Source organism: Molothrus aeneus, chromosome 2, assembly GCF_037042795.1.
Source record: "Molothrus aeneus isolate 106 chromosome 2, BPBGC_Maene_1.0, whole genome shotgun sequence".
In the NCBI taxonomy this organism is placed as follows: domain Eukaryota; kingdom Metazoa; phylum Chordata; class Aves; order Passeriformes; family Icteridae; genus Molothrus; species Molothrus aeneus.
In genome coordinates, this window is record NC_089647.1 from 39,914,906 (window position 1) to 39,937,826 (window position 22,921).

A 22,921-nucleotide genomic window follows, 5' to 3' on the forward strand; every position below is an offset into this window, starting at 1 on the left:
AATATTTAATTTTTTCTTCAAAACTATAATGAGTTTAGGCAAAAATATGGTCTCAGAAATCAAAAAGAATATGGAAGATAAAATATATCCTGTTGACGTTACAAAGCTATATTTTAAATACAAGGACCATATAAACCCAAGAGTGCAAAGTTCAAGTGTTTTTGGAATAACACAAGAATAACATTAAAGACCACTTCTTCACATGCACTTCAAAAACCTGAAGGTACCCAACAAATTTGAGAAACATTCTCCATAAAACATTAGTGTTTGTAATCTAACCAGCAATATACAAATCTACATCACTTGCTCTTCTTGATTTATACTACTTGCTCTTCTGTTTTTATTGCACGTATTTCAGTTATTCCTTTTCTGTACACACTCAGTTTAAATAAAGCTGAGTTCTCTCCAGAGACTACACAAACCCAACTTTGCATTGGACAGCCTGTTGATTTACTCCATCTGAGTTTAAAAAAATGACCTCTCCAATTATTGTAGCAAGGCGAGCAGAAGCCGGGTGAGGTAACTGGGAAAGGATTCCAGGCATGAAGCCTTTTGCCTTATTTGGTCAATGTGGTTTGCGAGGCCCCAGCTGGTAACGCTGGTGAGCTCATTGTGTGATGTGTTATGGACAATAAAGCCAAACCTTCCTCTTTCTTTTTATCCATTGAGTACAGTATTTGGCAATATTTGTTCCAATGTTCATTGACCTTTAATACAACTTAAATCAGATCAAAGACAACAGAAGCAATTTTGGTTTTAAGACTTAAAAGGAGAGGTTTGTGTCCTCCTTACAATTCCATCTGTTTGTTTCATAAAATAATTTGTTTTGGCCAGGAGGATTAGTTTTTATCATTATTTAATTTCATTCATTTATTCAAAGCAGTGAATTCCTTTCTACTTGGGAAACAAATCCATATTCACTGCTGGGATTAATTTTCCCACATCTTTGCTCACATCTATCTTCACATGTAGGCATGCAGGAGGTAGCACGTTCTCTCTGTGTTTAATTTGGATTGTCTAGAAATTGAGGAGCGTGAAACAAACAAAACTCCCATTTTTTAAGGTCTGTCAGAAAGCTGTCAAAGCAGCATTTTAGATAAGTATCTAAGATGGTTAGAAATACCAGAATGCCCATTTGGTGAATCAGTTTCCTCGGTATCCGCTGAAATCATAGCACTTGTTGTCCTTTAACTGAGAAAAATAAGTGACCTGATAAGTAGGTACTGCAGGAGGTGTTTCATTACAAGTGGTGTCTGTCACTCAAAGTTTGGTATTTGCATCCACTAGATTTGGTGTGTTTTAATGTCAGTCTGAACCATGGAGGGAGGGGGCCAGGAGAAGGAAGCAGAAAGAGAGGACAGGCAAGGGGTATTATTGATGGCCAAATGTTTTGAGTTAAAATGCAACAGTTTCTCAAAAAGGGTTAGTACCAGTCACCTGATGTCTTCCTTGATAACTTATTCTGTAGGCAAGGAAATACAGGGGATCAAACCTATTTCTATTTCAGCCAGTCTTTTATAACACTCTACATGAGTCATTGTAATGTAGTTTAGATGGGGCTTAGTATGGGAAACCCAGTCTGTCAGAGGAACTAGCTCAATGCAAAAGGGCAGTGAGTTTTGTTTATGGGAGGGGCTGTGGTTAGAGAGAAGTCACCAGATAGAAGATCCCGTGGGGCAATTTGAGATCAGTCTTGTTTTATTTTTGGTAATGACCAGGTAAAAAAAAAACTGATGGTATTGCCATAGGTTGCTGCGATAGAGGAGGAGGGCTGGAGGATTTGGTATAAAGTGTAAGAATAAATAATTGAGCATGAGGAACCAAGGCTACTCAGTGGTCATGAGACAGCTGCATACCAAAAGATCTGCTGTACTGATGAATAACTCATGGCAATCTCTTTAGGTATTATAGGTTAATAGGCATCTATCTCTGGTAGATAGAGAAGCACAAATTTTCTCTAGCTTTTTGTTTACTTATATAAATCCTCAAGTTTTGGTTGAAGTTTCTGAACTGTGAAAGTTGTAAATTGCCCTAGTAAATACATTTCATTCCAAGATTTTGGTCCTAGAACACTTTCATTTGAGAAATAATCCCATATATGTTGTCTAATCTGATATTATACTTAAACTAGCATTATCAAATGCAAGAAATGAGAAATCAGAACTTTCATTTAATGAAAATGTATAATATTAAATTATTTTTTAAATAGATCAAATGTATTTTCCCTTATTTATTCAAATAAACGTAGGGAAATATCAAGCAGTGAAAGACCTATTTTTTGCCATGCAAAAAATAATTGTAATGCCAGTATGATTAGCTGTTGCTTCTTCTACACTTGTGTATGTGAAATATTTGGGAACTTTCGAAAACATTGATGAAGAGCCCTCTATGCATACATTTCATCTAAGCAAGTCTTACTTTCTCCTGTGCAGAGCCAAACTATTAAACTGGAAGACAACACTGGCTGAGCAGCTGGACCCAGAGTCTTTTTGAAGTGACTGGTCTTCTTGGGACAGCTCATGCAAATGAAACAAAATTAATTTCTCACTGCAATTTGCTTCAATTCAATTACTGTTTCACTCAAAGTTGACAAGTTTTTAGGAAGTTAACAGAAAAACAAACAAAAGAAAGACAACAATCCTAAAAGCTTATTTCAATTTTAGTGTATTCTTTTAAAAGATGAGAGTGAAAATTCAAATCTCGTAACTATAAGATTGTGGACACAGTGATTAAAAACTGTTGGTTCAGTGTGTTGACTGCAGGTGTTTGGGAGGAAAACAGTTAATGTTATGTGCATAATCAATTTTAATAAATTCTGTTAAATGCAGCCTTTCTGTTATGAGTGAGTGTGATTAACTGGCTCCCTGACTAAAACCGGTTTTTGAAGCTTCGTTTTTTTCCTGCAGTTTAATAAGATTCTAATTTGCATCATAAACAGATATAAATTAAGGATAAATAAATTAGTCCCCTGTAGTAAACTGGAAAATAATTTACTATTCTGCCATAGCATTTCAGAATTAAGGCTTAGGATAAATGTGTAAATTGGTGGAATTGTTTAAGTGAGCATGCAGTGTACCTTTCTTAGCAAAAAGAACCATTTACTTTTTAAAATCTACAGCTAGTAAAGCAAAAAAAATTAAAAACTTAGGTAGTGTTAGCCTTTTTACTGAAAAAGGACAAAAGAATATAAAAATGCAAGAAAACTTTGACATCTTCTAAATGAATAAAGGCTTTTTTTCTTGCTAATCTGCTGCAGCCTACTGTGTTGTGTGTCACAGGAAGGACTCAGGAAGGTTGCATCCTGACCCTGCACAGCTGCTAGAATCCTGCTGGATGCCTGAGCTGTGATCAAAAGTATGAACAAAGACATTGACTTTCAAACTTAATTTCCAGCTCACAGGGGAACTAAACTTCTTAGTGGGTGTTTGAGGGAATGGAGGATTTGGCAAACAGAGTGCAGTAGCTCTACTCACCTGTTAAGTTCTTTCTAGCCTTGCTCTTGGCCGCAGTGTGGACAAGATCATGTTCCCACACCTGAAAAGCAGGTCTCAAGGTTGTTGATGAGACTTGAAAAGTCTCAAGAAGGATTATGAGAAATACAGGAAGTGGCCAATTGCCCAGGCACAGAGCAGGACAGGACTTAAAAAAGCAGAGTTTGGTGTTCTGCTCCCTGCACAAGGTGTCAATCTTCATTCACCAGCTCAAAGGCACCTAGTCCCCTGCTCTTCCTCCCCTTGTTCAAAATTAGACTCCATCCTGAGTTTTAACATCCTTTATCAAACCAAATTCATTATGTTTTGACTAAGGCAGCTGCCTTCTCTTAGCCTACAGGGATTACTTCAGAATTGTGCTTGTGGGTGTTGTATAGTGCCACAGCGGTACTGAAATGCTTAAGTCATGAGGTCTTATACATGGGTATGAATTCATCTGTTAATCTTACTCTGTTACATGTTGGGGTTTTTCTTTAGCAGTTTGGGAGAAAATTAAGGTCTCTTTCTGCATTGCTTTCCTTTGTTTTGTGGTATTGTTAAGTTAAGTTAACAGCATAAAAATAGATAGAGTTACAATTTGGGCATTGTTTGAACATTTCTCAGATGATGTGGGGTCTGTGGGTCTTTATTCCATATGAATGGTGGAGTTGCCTTTTTCCATTCTAAATAGAAAATCATTTGATCAGCTGTATTGCCATAGATTTCCCTTCATCCAGTATCTTGTTCTATCTATGCAGCACATTCTGCAGGGGCCTGGGAATATACAAATTTGAATCTCCTACTAATATAGCAACTTTGCTTTTGGTAAAGCAAACTCTGAAATAGCTCTGTTCCAAAGTGAAGTGGATGACTGTATCTGCGAAGTATCCTTTCTGTGCTGTAACAAAAATGGACATCATTACTTTAAACTTTATTGTGTCTTGGTAGCATCAAGAGCATATGGGAGCATCAAGAGATCCATCTCTCCACCAAATAAAGCAGTTTTGTTATTTCAGGACCTGTCAGGTTATAGTAGCTACCACAGAACTATTTGTTCCTGTGGAGTTTGCCAAGAAGGGGTGGTCTCAGATTCTTGTCTTGATGAGAAGATTAAACACCCACCCTCAAGAAGTAATCTGAGAGCAATCGGTGAGCTTAACAATGCCACTGGGGAGGCTTAACTTTTCACCCCAAAGTGATAGTTTGTGTTCTTTTATCAGTGTTGTAAAAAGGACTCTGAAAATAGATGCTTTCAAAACAAAACAAAATCAATTCTGACATTGACCTCAGACTGTTTCCTTTTTTTTTCCCCCAAAATATCTGTAAACAGCACAGTTTCCAGTTGTGTGTATTAATCTAAAATATTTCTCAAAGCACGCCTCAAGTTCTTCCTCAGGTCAGCACTGCAGTCCTGTTGCGATGACGTCGGAGCTGCCCTGGGACCACGAGCAGTGCTGAATGTGCTGCTGGCACATCACTGGGATCAGTGATGTTGGCTGATTGGTTGGCATAGTTGGGAGATTCCCAAAGAGGGTTTAAAAAAAGAAATTACTAGTTAAGAAAGAGATATTTTTATCTGCAGCTTTTGAAATAAAGCAGTGAGTATGTGAAGTTTTAAGCTATTCTGTTGGAATTGCTTTGTTTGAATGACATTATGTTCTTTGCAGCTTTTTTCTTTATCTTTGCTCTCAGTGCAAAGATGTAACAAGATGTAACTTTTTTCTTTATCTTTGCAACAAAGCAAAGATGTTGCTAACTATGCAGATAAAGTGGCCTCTTCAAGAGCTCCTAAACAGCATGGCTAGCTTTGTTTTTGAAATCATTTGAAGTCACAAGCTTTTGTACAGGAACAAACCTCTTCCTGTTATGATAAAATATTTTAAACTTCAGAAAGCTATCCTAAAACTGATGCAGAGAAAAGAAAGTCAGTTTCTGATGTTCTAGGGGGCTTCTCCATTTAATTTAAGCAGTAACTTGATAATATCCTAAGTAAGCTATTCCAGCAAAAATACTTCATATTTAGTAGACAGTAAAGCAATAAAATGAGATTATGTGTGTAGACTTACCAGTCCTGCTTCTTGGGCAGGGATTTTGAAGATTCCCAGACACAGAGCAGCTACTCCTGGAATCAGCAAATGCCAAATAAACTCAAGACAGCTCTGCAGTTGACTAACAGGGAGTCTAATATGTCCTGCTTTGTGACCTGACAGTACTGGCAGGTTTGCAAGCATTTTCACAGCAATGCTGGGAACTTCTAATATTTTTGTTTCCATCTCAAGAGAGAATTTTTTGGAGAAAAACAAGTGATATCCTACAAACACATTTTCTCATTTAATAGTATCTGCTTTTTAATTTGAAAACATCTGATAGAATTACATAGGGAATTATTAGGAAATTGATTCTCCTCTTCCAGGATACACTTTTGAAAGTACCTGATACTTGGATCTCTAAAGGCATTACAGAGGGAAAAGAACATTTTCTTCAGAAGTTTATGAACCTGAAAGTAAATTATCTCTTGCAAGGTTATTCAGTATTTTACACAGATGTGAACTCCAGTTAAACTTAAATTAGTTTTGGCTTGTTTCAAGTATATTTCAGTTTTATGTATTCCTTACCTGATTTTAATTGAGGTTATTTTTTTAACTGCCAGTTTCTAATATCTGTCTTCATAGCTTTAATGCTGCTAAACAGTCTTGTATTCCCAGTTTATTGCCTTGTTATACTTCATAGTTGCAATATGTTCTTTTTATTATAATTATTTGTGTCTTAGACTATATTGTTTTCTGGATCATCATGGTTTGCATATGGTTGTTCTTTTTTAGTAAAGAAATGGTTTTAAGATTTATAGTCATTTGGACATTTAATTTTCTACATGATGCATTCTGCTTCAATTTGGAAGTGTTTTCACTAGCAGTTATGAGGAACATAAGATATAATTTATGAATATATTGACCGTATTTTATGTCAATCAACAAGGATTTCTTTATGAACTATGGTACAAATTTGCTTCACTTCATATTACTTGCTAATGATATATAAACCATGTCCTTAACTTTTCTGACTTTCTTATGGATTTGGGGAAACCCTGTAGCCTAACAGTACATTAAATTCTGTTTTGGAGGAGTAAGAGGAGGGAAGGAGTTTTATATCACCTTTTCACTTTTTCTTCTGGAAAAAAAGGCTTGTCACATCTTTCAACCTGATCTTGAACCCTTTGCATTCACATACCAAATCAAAATTTCTACCAAAAAGAAGTTCTTCCTATCCAGACATCTATTAAAATCACCCTGTGGTCTCAGATGCCAGTGATAATTTCAATACTATCAAAGCAACCAAAACCCAGCAAGTCACTAACTGCTTCCATGAGAACGCTCAACAAAACCTTAGGCAATATAAAATGGAAGGTGAATTCACTATTTTCTCCTCAAAGGGGGAGTTGTGAGACTCTGAGATTTTAAATTTTCCAAGAAGTCCGTAGGATCTTAGCTCAAATCAATCTTTCCAAAACTAAGTTTAGTTTATTTTCTAGACTACTGTTCTGTTTTTGTTTGTCCTGCTACTTAGTAAGACATGGTCCCCAAACTCACATCTCCAAACAAAATCCCACTAAGTTTGTAAAAATAAAATTATTTTTTTTTTGTTTCGGAGGTAATGAAAAAGATAGCTTTGAGAAAATATATTTGAAGTCTAACATTCTAGCAATGAACCTCTCCAGTCTGTTGTTGCAAAAATCAACATTTTTGCAGTTGTTGTCAAAGAGAAAGAAAAGGCATGTGGCTTTATTGATCTCCACAGAGTTCACTGTTACCTTCCAGTTCTTCAACTGGCAAATGTGTCTGACTTGATCTGTATTCAAGTCTTACTGTTGTATTTATGTGCCAGCTTCTACAATTTCTAAACCTCAGTTTGAGTTGGTGAAAAAAATATGTACTAATTCTGGGTGATGAGAAGAAAGAAATCATCATGGCCAGGTTTCACAATGTTTACTTGCTTTCTAATTAAGGTATTCTCCTCTTTTCAAGGTACTGACTTCTTTTTTCCAAGTAGTTTCTTTGCAATGATTTCTGCTTTAATTTCTTTTCATGATCCTTTTAAAATAATTTCTTGCAAAACATGTTTATTTTATGGTTTCAACAGGGATAATGTTTTTGTGGGATTTTTTACGAATTAGCTTCTTAAAGTGTTAAATATTAATTTTGCAACAAACAAAGAGTTAATAAATTTCTTTATGGACAGATACAAGATGTAGCTAATAGATAAATATAACACTAAAATGTTATATTGGCAGATACGGGAATAAAAAAAGGGAAGTGAATGAGAAGGAAAGCAGAGGCCCTTTTCTGGAAAAATAAAGAGGAATAATTTATGTAATTATTCTGAAGATGCATATAACAGTTTTGACATTAAATACTACACACGAAGTAGTGGTAGACCATTATAAAAATACTAGATTTCTTGATATTTCCTGTGGAAAAGGAAAGTCAACTTTAAAATATAACAATGATTTATGCTTTATATCTAAAAATACAGCTAGTGGGTAAAATTTGTAGGAATCATGCCAATGATTTGTAGCATGTATATGGTTAGTTACAGCATGCAATCAAAATCTTTCTGAACAGGAGAAAAACTATCTGACTCACTTGAGTCAACTTTTTAATAAACTTCTCAGCAATTGATCTCTGGACTTCTCACAGCCATAAATATTTGTAAAACAAGAGGAATACAAGAACACCTTTTGACTTAAACTTCTAACTGGCATGCCTATAATTAGAAGTATCTCAAGCAAAATTTATTTCTGAATTTCTGAAAGGATAATTTTTTGGAGGTTTTCTAATTAGTTTTGAAATAAAACTATGCAGGAAATCTGAGTGGAGAGAATAAAATCAGGAATTAAACCTGGATCTAGTATTACATGACTTAAGTCTCTCAAGAGGGTACTGGCAGTTAGTAAGGCTCCATTAAATGCTGTAAGGTGACTGTGTGGTTAAGGGCTTTCCTAATGGGGTTCCTAGAAATCTGAACCATTTCAAACTGTAAATATTTTTGAACTGGTATAAGGCTTGACACACCTGAGAATGGTTAAACAACTATACAGAGACATTTACAGTGTTTAAAATCTGCAGGACTTAGTCTAGACAAAAGGTGTTGATGACTTATATGACTGACTTATATCAGTGTAAAACACGCCAAGGATTAATATTATGTAATTTCTCTTTTTCTGTGCTTAGTTTTTTTATTGCACCCTCCCACTTATCTCACATGGATTTGGGAGTTTTTATCATATGTTCTATCTGATATTTTGAAAGAAAAGGTTGATGCTTTTCCAGGGCAAAGAGAAAGGATGACGTTTACTGCAGGAAAGATGTTCAAGGATGAAAGAAAGCTGGAGTCTGAGGGGAATAAGAGGCAGTACAGAGATCAGGAATTAGCATCTTCCTTATGGCCACATGCCTTAAGCTTTGTGTCATGGCTGGTGCAGTCTGTTCTGGTAACAGTGCAGCGCAAGCTTTCTTATCCAACCACATTTCTTCTCCTTGGGGTTTGATCCAATGTGGAATCTAGACAAAAGCAATCACATCTCCTAAACTTTGAGGAGATGCTTTTGCACGGAAACTTCCTTTGAAAGCCTCCTAGTATGTGGAAAAGTAGATTTCTCAGTCTTATGGGCACAGATTGCTGGGACCAGGATTCAGATAGTTTATTTGGGCAGGTGCTCTGTGTAAAGTGTTCTGAAGGCTCCAAAAGAACAGGCTAAAGCAGGAATAAGCTGAGTCTGTGACTCCACTTAGGATGAGCCTGTGTACTGTGAGTCACTGACTGAGTGTGTGAGACAAGAGCTATTTTGGCATAAACTGTTTATTCTCATCCAGAACATGAATCACCTGCTTCTGAGTGTATCTTTTTTTTGCTAATTTGTATTAAGTAAACAGATTTCAGAGGCTTCAGTACATCCAAATATGTGGGTTTTACTGGCACAGTGGAGGACCTTCCAAGCAAAGGAAACTCACTCACCTGTTGGGGCCAGTATTTATTATATTTTTCCCAGAAACATGTCTGAGTAATCACAGCAATGCCAGAAACACTATCCTGCTGCAAACTTATTCCCAGGAGTATCACTAGGTAAAGACACTAGTGCAGTCCAAATTGCCAAGAGATCTTTACTTGCATTTTATTTCTGTTAGTCTTTTTACTTTGTCAACTTCTACCTTTGAAGGAAGAAGGTCTTGTTTAAGTTAAAATCTGAAAAAGGAGGAAGAAGTTGATCTGATGTACTGTCTCTGAAAACACTGCACTTGGGCCAGAAGTTGTCCTGGTGACAGACAAGCTCCAATTTGTAGTTTTCTCTTTAACATAACTGGTATAAAAAACTGTGGAGGCTGAGAAGATCTGTGGCAGTGTAGAGGTGCAGTCTGGGAGAGAGCTGGCAGAAGACCATGAGAGCCTTCAAATTCCTTGTTTCCTTACGGATGGTGCCATGGAGATCTTTATGAAGCTTCACATGAGATACAATATGTCTTAAAACCACAATTAGTTTATTTGAACTTGTTTTTCTCTTGTTCTTGGCAGGCAGGGGGGACTAATCTGTTTATATGTGATAATTTAATTTTCTGTTTTTCTTTTATACGTATAAAGAGAGAATGTGATGCATTAATTCACAGGTTTTGGTATAGATCATAGCAGAAAATAAAAGCAATGGGAGCCACATTAGGTATATCAATAGTCCACTCTAGGCATTGACATGTATTTGGTGCACTGTATTTCAGATGGCAAAGTCCTGTTCTCACCCCTTTTTCTTTGACTCTCACTGGGCAGCTTCACACTCTTTTTGAGCTCTTGTTAGTAAAAGTTATGTTAGTGTTACTATGAGCTCAAGTGGCTGGCTAGACTTAGGGTTACTCATTACTTATTGATCATCTTGTGATTGTTCTGAGACAAACAGTTCACAAGGCAAGATGAATACCTATGGTTCGTACCATAAATCTGTTAGGGGAGGAAGGAAGGATGGAAGAGCAGTCTGGGCTGGGTGATCCCAGTCTGAAATAAGTAATGCTGTAGGAGCTTTGCCCATGGCTCCTTGGCTCATTCCTTTGATCTGACATCTGAGACAGCAAACACAATATCAATTCCAAATGTACACTATCAGCATCCAGGCCTCATTGTCAAAGGCTGTGTCAAGTTACCTTCTGAGGTAGGTGGTCTAGTGGACAGGCTATCCACCACTGAACTCCAGTAGCTTGTGACCAGTGGCTTAAATACTGCAATCAGGCAGACTCCTTTCCCACTTTACAATTACATGGGGAAAAAAACACCTAAAAAGTAATTCTCTTGACATTTTTCATTGCATCAAGTTTGCCTTTAACTTGAGTATTTCCTGAAGTTGATGACTTTGACAGCTTTGTCACTTGAATTTTAAAATAATCTGATTCATATTTCTAGTCCAGCACATATCATTATCTCAGAAGATAAGACAGTATGTAACTAACTGCACCTTTCTTTCAGTGTTCAACTGAACTGAATTTCTGTTTGTGACCAAAGGTACTGTTGAGATACACAACACCTTTGATCATGCTGTTGAGAGACACAAGTTGCTCTTGCTTCATCATGAAGACCTGGCACTTGAGTATTCCACCCTAAAACTGTGGCTGTGGAACTGACCTATGATTTCAGCCCCACAGAAGTTGATTTCTTGACTTACAAGTTATTTGCCACAACTCTGACCTTCTTCCTTCTCTCTTTTTAGAATGTGTTTGGGAAAGATTCTGGAAGATAATTCTTATAGCTTTTTTTCACTTGCTAAACAAAATACAAACTTTTATTTTTTCCTTTTTTGCCTTTTTGTCCTGGTATCTGCTTATCTGTAATTAAATATAAAAGGCATTAGTAGTTATTCTGTATTGTTATTTAATCTTTTGTTGTGTCAAGTCCTTTATTTTCCTCCTGGTGTCTTTTGAAGATATCTCTGTTGTGAAGTAGTGTGAATATTAAATTGTGCAAATTTTTCATACTAAATATATGTGAACTTTTTGCAGGATAGAAAATGTATGATGTGTTTAACAATCTACTATAATTACTGTTGTAAGCTTTAGTCGCTGGGGCTAATCATTAAGTGGTTTGTTGTTGCAGCTGGTTGATAAGCTTTAATTCATGTTGTTAAAATCTTCCTCCTATTTCTTATTTCTCTGACTGACCTGACTTTCCCATAATATAACCAAGGAAAACAGGGTGGTGCTACAATGTGAGCCAGTTATTTGTTTTTGTATAAAAAAATTTCTAGAGAGAAGGAGGTCAGGGAGAGAAACACTACGGTTCTTAAAATGACCTGACGTTACTGCATGATGTCCAGTAATTGGTTTTTTTATCATTAATAGCTTTTGCACATGGGTAAGTAGGACTGCTTGTCTTGAAGCTTTTTTTGTTTTCTCAAAATATTCAAATTATTAATCATTAGGACTTAACTAAGATTATAAAAATCACTGGCAGAAAGTTGCTTTTTTTTAGGGAATAAATAATTTTTAAATTAAAAATTATAGATTTATCATTGATAATACCCTGATGGGATATCAACTTCAATCAGTTCTCTTTTTACTTGAAATTTGACACTCCTTGAAGAATGGAAATGCTTTTGAGAAACCTATCTTTTTCTTAAATTTCAGATTTAAATTTCAGAACAGCAGGTTTTAAAAGATTTGAAGTATGAATTATGATTTTGTTTGCCAAAACTAAGATGTTTCTTAATTTACTCAAAGTAGTAACTCTTTTGTATTATGTATCAAAACAGTTTTACGGTAGAAATGTGAGGATTGGCTGCACATGATTGGAAAAACAAAAAGGAGTGGGAAAGGAAAAAGGCAGGATAACTTTTAAATGAGACAAGCTGAAACATTCAGACACATCAAAATATTATTGGAAACAGATTTTTGGACCAGTTTCATTTTGCAACCACACATATGCTTTTCCATCATTTTAGGAGAGTGGGTGGAAAATAAGTGTATTAGTCTTAAATGCAAAGACTAGGACTATGTCTTTATCACATATTTTGTACTCATCTGTGTCCTCCACGGTGAGGGGTTTTTTTAGGGTTTTTTGCTTGTTGGGTGTGGGTGAGGTGTTTGGAGTTTTTTGTTGTTTGTTTGTTTGGGGTTTTTTGTGATTTTGGTTGAGGTTTTTTGTTTGCTTGCTTGTTTTTTAAAACAGTGTGGCAGTTAGGTAGACTTAAAAAACTTGGGGAAGATTATTTTGTATTAAGTGTCTGCTTAAAAATTTACCACTTACATAAAATCTCATGTACGTCTACTATGGGAAACCATGCAAGTCTGTTGTATGGCATGCAAGTCTGTTGTATGGATTTGTTATTTATGGGAAAAATCCTGCTTACCATTGCTTTTAATAATTGAAGCAGTTCTCCTGCTATCTTTAGTTCCACTTAAGAAGTCAACCCTAAAAATACTGGAACTAACAAAAGTGGTTTAATAGTGAGGCATATCTTGGCACCTGTTATTTCTTTTAATTTAAGTTAGCTGTGATATTTAGTCAAATATTTCACTTGGGAATGCTTTGTTTTTCAGGATGGGAAGAAGAAGTTTGACAAGGAAAGTGAGAAATATTATTCCATCTTAGAGAAGCACTTAAATTTGTCAGCCAAGAAGAAAGAATCTCATTTGCAAGATGTAAGAACTGAATGCACTCTTACCTAATTTCACATTTGCATAGAAATCATGATAACAAGCTGGTTCTCTTCAAGACATGCTGTATTTTATTTAACGTGAAATTGTGATGGTTTCTGGTCACGCTTGTGACTATAAATTCTCGACTGGGATGAAAACAACCCAAATAGGAGTTAAATATTTGAACAAAGCAATATTCTATGTTTGCAACTTTATGTATTTCAAGTACAGCTAATGTTTATTGGTTGCAAGAATAGAATTATATTAGTACAATAAAAGTGTGAGTTTTATAAGCTATATGTGGAATACTGGAAAGCCAATTAATTTCTTCTCGGTTTGCTAGTTAATCTATTAACTGATGAAATTGCGCTTCTATTTCACATAAATTCTAATCCAGAAGACTGAACTGAGATCACTTTAATAATGCTCTTTTCTGCTTCTTTTTTTTCTCCTTTTCATCTTATTCTGAAATTGAGGCTCCTGAAATTTCCCTGAAATTGTATCTATAACTTCAGCTTTGAAGAGTCTGTATGGCTGATTCTTTCCTGTTTAAAAAAAAAAACAAAAACAAAACACGAAGACTTCTGGTTTAACAGAAAGATTCCAGGGCTTTTTAGTATGCTGATAGAAATTAATATAACTTGTCTCTGAAGCAAATTACAATAAACCCAGCAATATTATATCAATGACACTTTGGGAATTGTGCCAAAAGTAGTTAAAAATCACTTTGATGAGATTACTGTTGTCATGGTGAATCTTAAATCATGGGGGTTAGTTTGCAGATGGAATTTTCACCAAAGGTGTGACCATCACTCAATCATATGTTGTAGGATTTTTTTTCATGTTTACCAATAATATTATAATTCAAATAAAATAAGGCTTAGAAATTAAAATTTTCTAATAATGTCTATATGGCTAAATTTCTGTTGCTGTCTATATAATAATCAGTCTAGATAAGAAGCTAGTTATGTAGGATTGGTTCATTGTTCCACTTGTATGTTACAGCTTTCACTTTTCCCAAATATCTTAGGTATTGATAAAGAACCAGTTCTTGATGAATAACCAGTTAGAGGCTAAACCCTAGCTTAAAAAAAGAGAAATTCTTACCAAACTGGGGAAAGTAAGCTTAAACACTAATTTGTTCTAGAATAGAAGCTAAATAAAATAAATAAAATATTTTACTCTTGAGACATGAGAATAGTTACAGTCTAAAAGCAGCGACTGAAGTGTGAAGTAACAACTGTGAATCTAGTAAACTATGGTACAATAATAGTGGATTTGGCTCACAAGTATAAACTAATGGAAAACCAGAATAATTTTTTCCAATGTGTCCTTAAGTGGCATATCCAGATTTAAAATCTTGTAGCTGAAGCTGAGGTTTCTGATTTCTAGATGCCTCCCTTGTAAAGAATAAAGAGCATAACTTGGCATTTCTGTCTTTAGCCGTTTTCTGCCACTGTAGATGTGCTGAATCAGCAGCATAGACCCACCGTAAGAGAAGGTACAATAGCGAATCAGTACCAAATTTGTCAACCTGGGAGGCTTTTGGCCTCTGTCTATATTGGAAGTAAAAGGAGACCAAGCCCCATTCCTGATCTGAAATTGAAGACAGCTGTTGCTTTGCATCCCGAGCGGTTTGGATGAGCCCCATTTATAGCCCGGATGTCCAGGATGGAGTTTGTTGGAGCAGCCCACAGCAGAGCAGGATACGAGCAAAGAACCAAGCAGTGCTGGCAGCTGGGGCTTTGGTGCCCAGGGCAGGAGATGGGAAGTCCATGCCTCAAGCCAACATCATGTATTCAGGGAGGTGGAAATAACATTTTTTGACTGCTACATGGGAAAAATACTGTTTCCTTGAATCGATGAGGTTTCTTGATACCACATCACATTATGTGGGTTAAAGAGTACTGGGGTGAGCAAAGATCTTGTACTTTGTTGGGTTCTTCTACATATCTCACTTGAGTCCAGTTGAGATCACTTAATTAGGTATCTGAAGTTTGATGGTTGAAAAATATTCTGTAGAGAGTAGTTTGCATATATTCACCTAACTGAAATATGTTGGATATTTTAAGAGCCTGCAAGACTGCTGATGCAGTTTATACAGGTGACTGGCTTTTTTCCTTTAGCATCAAAAAGCAACTTCATAGTAGCATCTTTTCACTGCCTACAGAAGCCTACAATGGAGGAGAAAATGGGCATAATTGAGTGATGTGAGAAATCTAATGAACTTCTGATTTTATTTCTCTGAAACCTGTTCCAGAATCAGTCCCCAAGCTTATGTGAAGCTCTGCTATATATATTGAGGTGATAGCCTACATCAATGAAAATATTACTCACTATAACTATACATCATACAGGTAGAGACTCAAAATTATATCCATCAGATCTCCTTATTTTTTACATGCAGTTTGAACTCACAGAAAAGCATTAAACTTTCACCTTTGGAAATTTTAAGATCACTTTCAAAGCAGTTCTTACAAATCTGAATCCTTTGGTGTTAACACAAATTCATAAGCTTCTACAGAATATATGTTTGGGGAAATCTGATTTAGTCCCTTTCCCTGGTGGTGATTATGGCCCTAAACCATATTTGAGATGGCACTTGGTTGCTGTAAGTATCATTACAACTGCAACCTGCTTAAATGCTGTTCAGAGTAGGGATGGATTTAATTAGGTGTTTAAATACTTTTTCTGAGGTAAAGCCTAAAAGAGACAATTTCTAAAACTATGTTTCATTATTTATGTACAATTAAATGAGAGAACTGAGATCTGTTTCAAGTGCTTATTGATGGCATTTGTGTGAGCAAGGCGTTGCTGGATCGCATCCCACAGTGGTCGCAACTGCTTCTGTTCAGTTATGTAGCACTGTCTTTGTGATAATTATTGTGAAATAAAGCTATTAACAGACTACCAGGGAAAACACTAGCCAAACACACTATATGAATGGCAAATGGCAGAGTTAATTTTAAGGTAGAGCAGTTCATTATTGGAATTTTGAGTGCTTGATTTCAGCTTCATATTATTAGTTTACTGATTTTTTTTTAATAGACATAGGAAGGAGATGCTGGTACTGAATGATTTGAAACATATCCTTGAGGCCCATGTGTTGAAGCAGAGCTAGAACACTGGGCTGGGAAGGTGAATCAATATTGTTAAAATCCTGTACAGCCAAATCACAAGAGTAGCTTGTCCTTGAGTAGAGAAGCAATCTTAATTATATATGGTGCTATTGATGGCCAAATCCTGCCTGAAGGAAAACACTGACTTTTTGCTTTTTTACTGTTAAAAGTACTAAATCTCTTTTATGATGTGTTTGCTGGTTTATAGTTTGTTGTCAAGGGAAGACAACATCACGCTTTCCCACTTTCCCTGCATTTGTTAATTTTAATACCAGAATTAAACTAGAGAACATGCAGAAGTATCCTTCTGTATTTCAACTGACGTACATCAAAAACGGGTGATCTTATTCATGTTGTTAATCTGCTGTAGTATTTTGACCAAAGAGCAAAGTCTAACTAATACAGCCCAAAAGGGATTTGCATGAGAAAATGATTTGTTATGAGGTAGAATGAATTAGAATGGAATCTTCATGTCTTCTTTAAACATCATCTATGCGCTACACTGCTTGTCTGTTAGTTCCCTCTCCTGTGGCTTGTTCAAATTGAAGATAAAAGCCTATGACTCTTTATCAGCTGGTAAGAGTTAATTCTTTAGCTGTTTAGGCAGATGACACTGTTCTGATACTGGATCTCCATGTTGGGTGGTATTAGTCAGGCATTTCTGACAAGTATTGCCTTGCAGTGCTGTCACTTGAAAATTAAAACTTGAAATATATTTGATTTATGAGGTTAGGGATTTAAATATGTTTACATTCCAAGAACGTGTGACTCATACTATAAAAAAATAAGTTGCAAGATGTCATTGTTAAAGACAGCCTATTTAAGAAAGAAAATATGTTTTTGTGAAGGTATTTGAACCTGAGAAGTAGATACAATTTCAGTGCATATGATACCTAAATATTTCAATAGAAGTCATTATCTTTGTCCTTGATTCCTACAGTGCTCATTTCTATTTTCTTTTCTAAATTTACATATTCCAAGTACCTGCTGCCACCTTTCTTTCTTTCCAGGCTCTCCTAAAACCTAGAATATTAAAGAGCAAAAAGAGAGAAGAAGCCAAAAAAGAGGAGTAAAAGGCATAGGCTGAAATGTGTAATGTTAGCTTTTTAAACTTGCATTTAGCTTTTTTGAGTAGGTATTCTAATTTTCAGACAGAAAACTGAACTCTATGAAACTTTTAAAATAATCTTATGGAAGGTCTGTTTCTTAATGACATAACCCGTTTTTAAAGCAATAACAAGACCAAACTAATGTTGTTCATATTTAATTTTGTCTTTTAGGCAGATACACAGATTGACAGAGAACATCAGAACTTTTATGAAGCCTCATTAGAATATGTTTTTAAAATACAAGAAGTACAAGAGAAAAAGAAATTTGAATTTGTAGAACCTGTAAGTTTTATGTTTTATTTTCTTTAGAATGCATGTGTATAAAGCTGAAAATTGAATTTAAAATACCAATTTTTTTGCTCCCTTTTTAAGTTTTGAATGCAGGTTCTTTGTATACAGACAGACATTAAGATCTTGGCTTGGGCACTTTCCATGTTTATTGAAGGATTATGTAAGAGTTTAGTATCTACTGTGAAGTGAAATGTCTGATGACTTGAAGTGTGTGTAACATTTTAATGGGACATCATGTAATGTTGTGTCTGTGCAACACATAATCGATGTTTCCTAATACCATGATTTAATGGCTTAAATTTTGAGCCAGGTTTTAATTTAAATATTCTGGGTAGGCAGTATACACAGACATTGTTCTGAGTTACACATGAAGTAAAGTGAAAAATCATTTTTTCTGTGGATAGGTAAGTTCATCTTATTGTTGGCAGAGTCATTTGCCTTTAGTTTACTTTGCCCATAAAGGAATGCATGTGTTGACGTGCCATTAAAAAGATAAAGTTGTATTTCAGTGTCCATATTTAAGTCTGGGATTTCCTTCTGGACTGTGTTTCCATCCCCCACTCCTAACTCCCTATTGTGTCAGTCAGGTCCAAAAGCAGCTTCATGACATGCTAGCATATTTCTGTGGCCTGGTAGCAGTGTTGCTACTGTTCATGTCATACAGACAGGGCTGGCTTGCCAGTTGCCTGATGTAGTTTGTACCTCTAGCCCCTGACAGAAAACTTCCAGTGCCATGTGTCCCTTCCCATTAAGCACACTAGGCACACTGAGCACAGCAGAGTCCTGGTTGTCAGAGAGGAGCATAACAAGTGTAACTTTTCTCCACACCATCTCCCAGCTTCCTTGTAACTACTCTCCACTGCAAGCAAGCAGCACTCTTCACTGTGAAATGGGTTGAATTACATCTCTAACACCCTGTGTCACCAAGGAGAGCTTCTCAGATGCCTTCTTTCCATGAGATGAGAGTATTGTATACTGAATGTTTGACATTGATGCAAACTAATGAACCTGGATTCAGCAAGCAGTACTTTCAGAAATCCTATCTTTATAGCATACAGCTGCCAAATCTTAGAGACTAAAACTTTGCTCGGATTCCTAAATAAGGACATTTTTCTACCTGTCACAGATTAATCCAGAGTGTGTGTCTCTGTCTCCTTCTGCAAAACTCTCACATCCTGGAAAAATCTAGCAATCTTGACCTAGCTCTGACCCTAGTGTAGAAGACTTTATGCTCCTTTAATGTAATAGAAACTTTCTGTATTGAAAAGACCTTGTACATTGGAAAATATTGTGCAACTGCACAATAGTTAAAATAGGTAAAATTTACTTTTAAATGTATCTATTTCCATACTGTCTCAGATCAGTAGGCATTCCAGCCCAGTATGGCATACTTGATTGTCCAGGGGAAGGTACAGAAAATACTCTGGTGACTGGGTAATGATAGGCCTTGCAGGTAATGTCTTCTGACTTTGTGTGTGAATTTATTTACAATCAATCTGGATATAGACGGAGCTTACATTATAACATCAGTTATAAAATTTTGAATCCTCAAAACTGAATTCTTGTTTGTAGTCTCTTGCATACAACGTGCTGAATTAGGAACATTTTCTAAAACCCATAAGGCATGTGCCTTATGTGAAAAAGTAAATTAAAATACAGATCAGCAATACCATGGTTATAGAAAAAAACAAACAAAACAAATCAAAAACACCCAAAGACTTCAAAATAGGCTTTCTAAAATTCATGCTTATGTAAGAAATGTTGGAAATATGAGCATGTGCTCCTAGATGAAAGGTCTAGATAAGGAGAAAGCCTAACACTTTAAAATCAGGTATCAAAAGAATTGTCATATTATTAATTTTCCTCTGTGTGCTCTATGAATGTGCATATGGCAGATGATGCCTGGTGGTGTGTCCATATGGACATTCCTCCTCAGGAGCTCTGATGGTCGTGAGACATTCTCGTGTACGTGCTGCCTGTGCCTCTGAGTTATCAGCACGGTGTCACGTCCTCAAATAATTCTCAGTCTGACATCTTGCTAACAGACTTGCTGAAGGAAAGTTTAACAAAATAAATCTGTTAGTGCAATGAAGGAGGAAATTGTGATGCCCATGCAAAAGAAGGATAAATTTGGGATGTGGGAGTAGAACTTGAAAATCAAATGATCTGTTAAACATCCTTTCAAGACCTTTAGTTTTTCTATGCCAAAGGATGAAGACAGTCTGAGAACCAGAGTGGGAGAAGTAACCTAGCAAAAATTGCCAGGTGGGTTACAGCTAGGACAGTGGGAGTCAGTAAAAGCAGAGTGTGTTATCTCCTGGAGGAGACTCAGGAAAGATTTTAAGGTACAGATGCTACTGACTCATACAGTGCATAGAAGATTATAATATTTAGAGTAGATTTTTGCAGCTGCTTCTCAGGCCATGGATTTCTCTTTGTTCTCTGCATCTTGATCTAAGTGGTTGTTAATGTGTACTAGTGTGAGTAACTGGCATATTCCTGTTTGCAATCCTCCTAAATCTTGATTTTTCCAAGAAAAAAAACCTCAGGTTTTCATACAGATAATGAATTTAAACTTTTTCTGAAGGACAAATTAGTATTCAAATTTACAGCTGGATAAACAATAAAGCAAATTAAGTGACAATAATCTGTCTTGCTAGCTTTTCTCTTGTGATCCCTAGGAAGCTAGTGCAAGCCAACAGTGCTTTCTGAGGATGTTATGCTTGTAAAACAATTCAAACACCTTCCTAAAGTTCTGCTTTGTCCTTTGGTGATGCCAGGACTTCCTTGTCCTGTAGAAATCAGGGCACAAAGTTCATAAGCAGTAACCTATCTGAAATGTGAGGGGTGGTCAGTTAAATGTTTATTTAAAGAGAAGAGAAAAAGAACAGCCAACTGAAAAAAACTGCCTGTAATTGCATGCATTTCTATGAGACTTCATAGTGGACATTAAATTTAAGTTTCCCTTTCTTGCATTTTCTACATTATTAACTATGTTCACTTTAATCTGAAGAATAAGTGCTATCTTCTTATAAATAAAATGAAAACAGGGAGACAGGGACTTCTGGCTGATGTGCTGCAGGCCAAAGGTTAAATTCCTCCCCTATCCGAAACCTAAGTACAATCTTCTTCCTGTGAGAATGAAACGACCAGGCAGTCTTGAGGTCAGCAGCTCTACATAAAAATAAATAGAGTCTCAAGAAGTAGTTGGATTTTGTTTCGGGTTCTCTGTTGAAATCCTTGTGGCACTGGTGTGATGAGTAGCTTTGTGTTATGGAGTTCAGACCTCAGTCTTTACTGATGTGAATGATTAGGCACTCAGAATGAGATAACGATAAAACACTTATTAAAATAAAAAATTGTTGATATGAAAGCATCAGACATTGTTTTGTATGTTTGATGAAATAACCTACCTCTTAATGTGTGAATACCACCTCAAAATACATTCTGGAAATTTTCTTAGAAAAGAAAAGGGGCTGATTTTCTATTCTTGTTTTTAATATTTTTTGCTCTATTTAATATTAATATCTTTAAAGTTATGAGCCTGCCTTTAGCAGCAGTGCTTCTTCAAATGCCAGCAAAAAGAAAATCCCACTATAAGTATGAGCCTAGGGCAAAAGACCATGGCCTTTAAATCTCTTCCGTATAATGCTATGGCTGTACCTGTTCTAATGGAAGTGATTTTGAAGATGCCCTAGCAGCACAGGCCCATTGGGCACAGGGCATATTCTGCATTCCTGTTTTTCCATTGCTAGTGACATGTACATTGAAGTGAATGCCATCCTCAGTGTCACATATGAGCACACAGCTTAAAAATGCTGATCTAGGACTTGCATAATACTTTTCTTTTATTCCTGTTTTTCTGAGTTCTCAAAGAGTGTTTAACCAGGAAAGCCTCAAGGCCAGATCCTCTGCAATGCACAACTGCCAGAATACCTGTGAAGTACTTTAACTAAAATTAATTCAGATTTTTGTCCGACTTTTGGGATGGTTTTTTTGGGTTGGGTTTTTGGGGTTTTTTTGGTTTTTTTTTTTTTTTTTTGCTACTGTTGTATTTTTGCTTTCAGATAAATTCAGCTTTGCTGCCATCTTGTGTTAAATATTTGACTTGGTATTTCTCGGTGTACTCTGCAAAAGTGTTTCATGTGATGTAAAATATTTTCCTTCAAGTATTAAAGCTGAAATTTATACAATTTATTCTCCTGAAGTGTTCTTTAAACTGAGCTCTAAAAGTCAGGCATAAGCTGACATACTGAAACTTTGTTCCACAAAGTTTCTTTATTGTAATTTTGGTGTGCATTAGTGTGGTGATTTGGCTACAGTTTTGCCAAGTGTGACTCCTGCACTAGGAGTGGGTTTAGCAGCAGGCTCCTTGCTCGCAGGCTGTGTTAATCCGCACATTCTTTTGACTGGACCAAGTCAAAGTAAGCACAGGAGTAGTTGCCCTGTGACATCTGAAGGAATTGTAGCTGGGGGCACTGATGAGTAACTGAATCTAGAGTGTGAGAACAGGCTTCACATAACTGGAGCCAAAGCAGAGCTTTAGTTATAATTTGCATATTTTGTACTTTATTCATAAAAAGGAAGATTAATTTTCTTTCTTTTCCTATAGATAGTTATTTCCAGAATTACAGAATTAGAATTATAGTCAAGAATTACAGAAAATTGTAGAGCTCTTTCTGTCTGTTTGCACAATTGGAGGTTTTTAATATAAACTATTGTACTTGGACCTTCCTCGGAAACACTTGAATAATCAGTTTAATAATAATAATTTCAGGGTCCAGTCCTTAGCTGAGATAATAATTTTGGCTGGACAGATGAATCATGTTAAGGTGAGATTGATTTACACAAGATATGGAGCCCTCTTCTTGAGATTGCATTGCCTTCATTGTTTGATGGTGGAATATGGTTCAGGAATTCACATCCACTGTAGAGGCCCCCACAAAAACTTGTTTTTTGTGTCCAAAGATCTTCTCAGTTCTTCAGGCTCCATGACTGGCTTACTGGGCAGCTGTGGGCTTGCACCATCTCTGCCTGAGGCCAGGCTTTCCTCTGCTCCTGCAATAGCAGTAAAAACCAAGGGCAGAGTCCTTCTCCCAGCCATACCTTATATTTGTGTCTGAACTGATGGTCTGTTCACCTCCAACTGCTTTAACTTACTAATGCAGCAAAAGAGCAGGCAGGTAAATGGGCTCTCAGTGGTCTCCTAGAGAGTAATGGGAGAGAGGAGGCAGAACAATTTTGCTACAATTCTTCAAGTAGGGCTA

The 22,921-nt window shown here is 36.2% G+C and overlaps 1 protein-coding gene across 1 annotated transcript in view; it reads left to right on the forward strand.

Annotated features, from left to right (window-relative positions):
* Positions 1–22,921, forward strand: part of ARHGAP42 (Rho GTPase activating protein 42) — a 136,877-nt gene that overhangs the window by 81,373 nt on the left and 32,583 nt on the right. The window contains exons 5-6 of the mRNA XM_066544733.1: positions 13,037–13,138; positions 17,535–17,645. Of these exons, the coding sequence (XP_066400830.1) occupies positions 13,037–13,138; positions 17,535–17,645 (213 nt within the window). The remainder of the gene's footprint in view (positions 1–13,036; positions 13,139–17,534; positions 17,646–22,921) is intronic.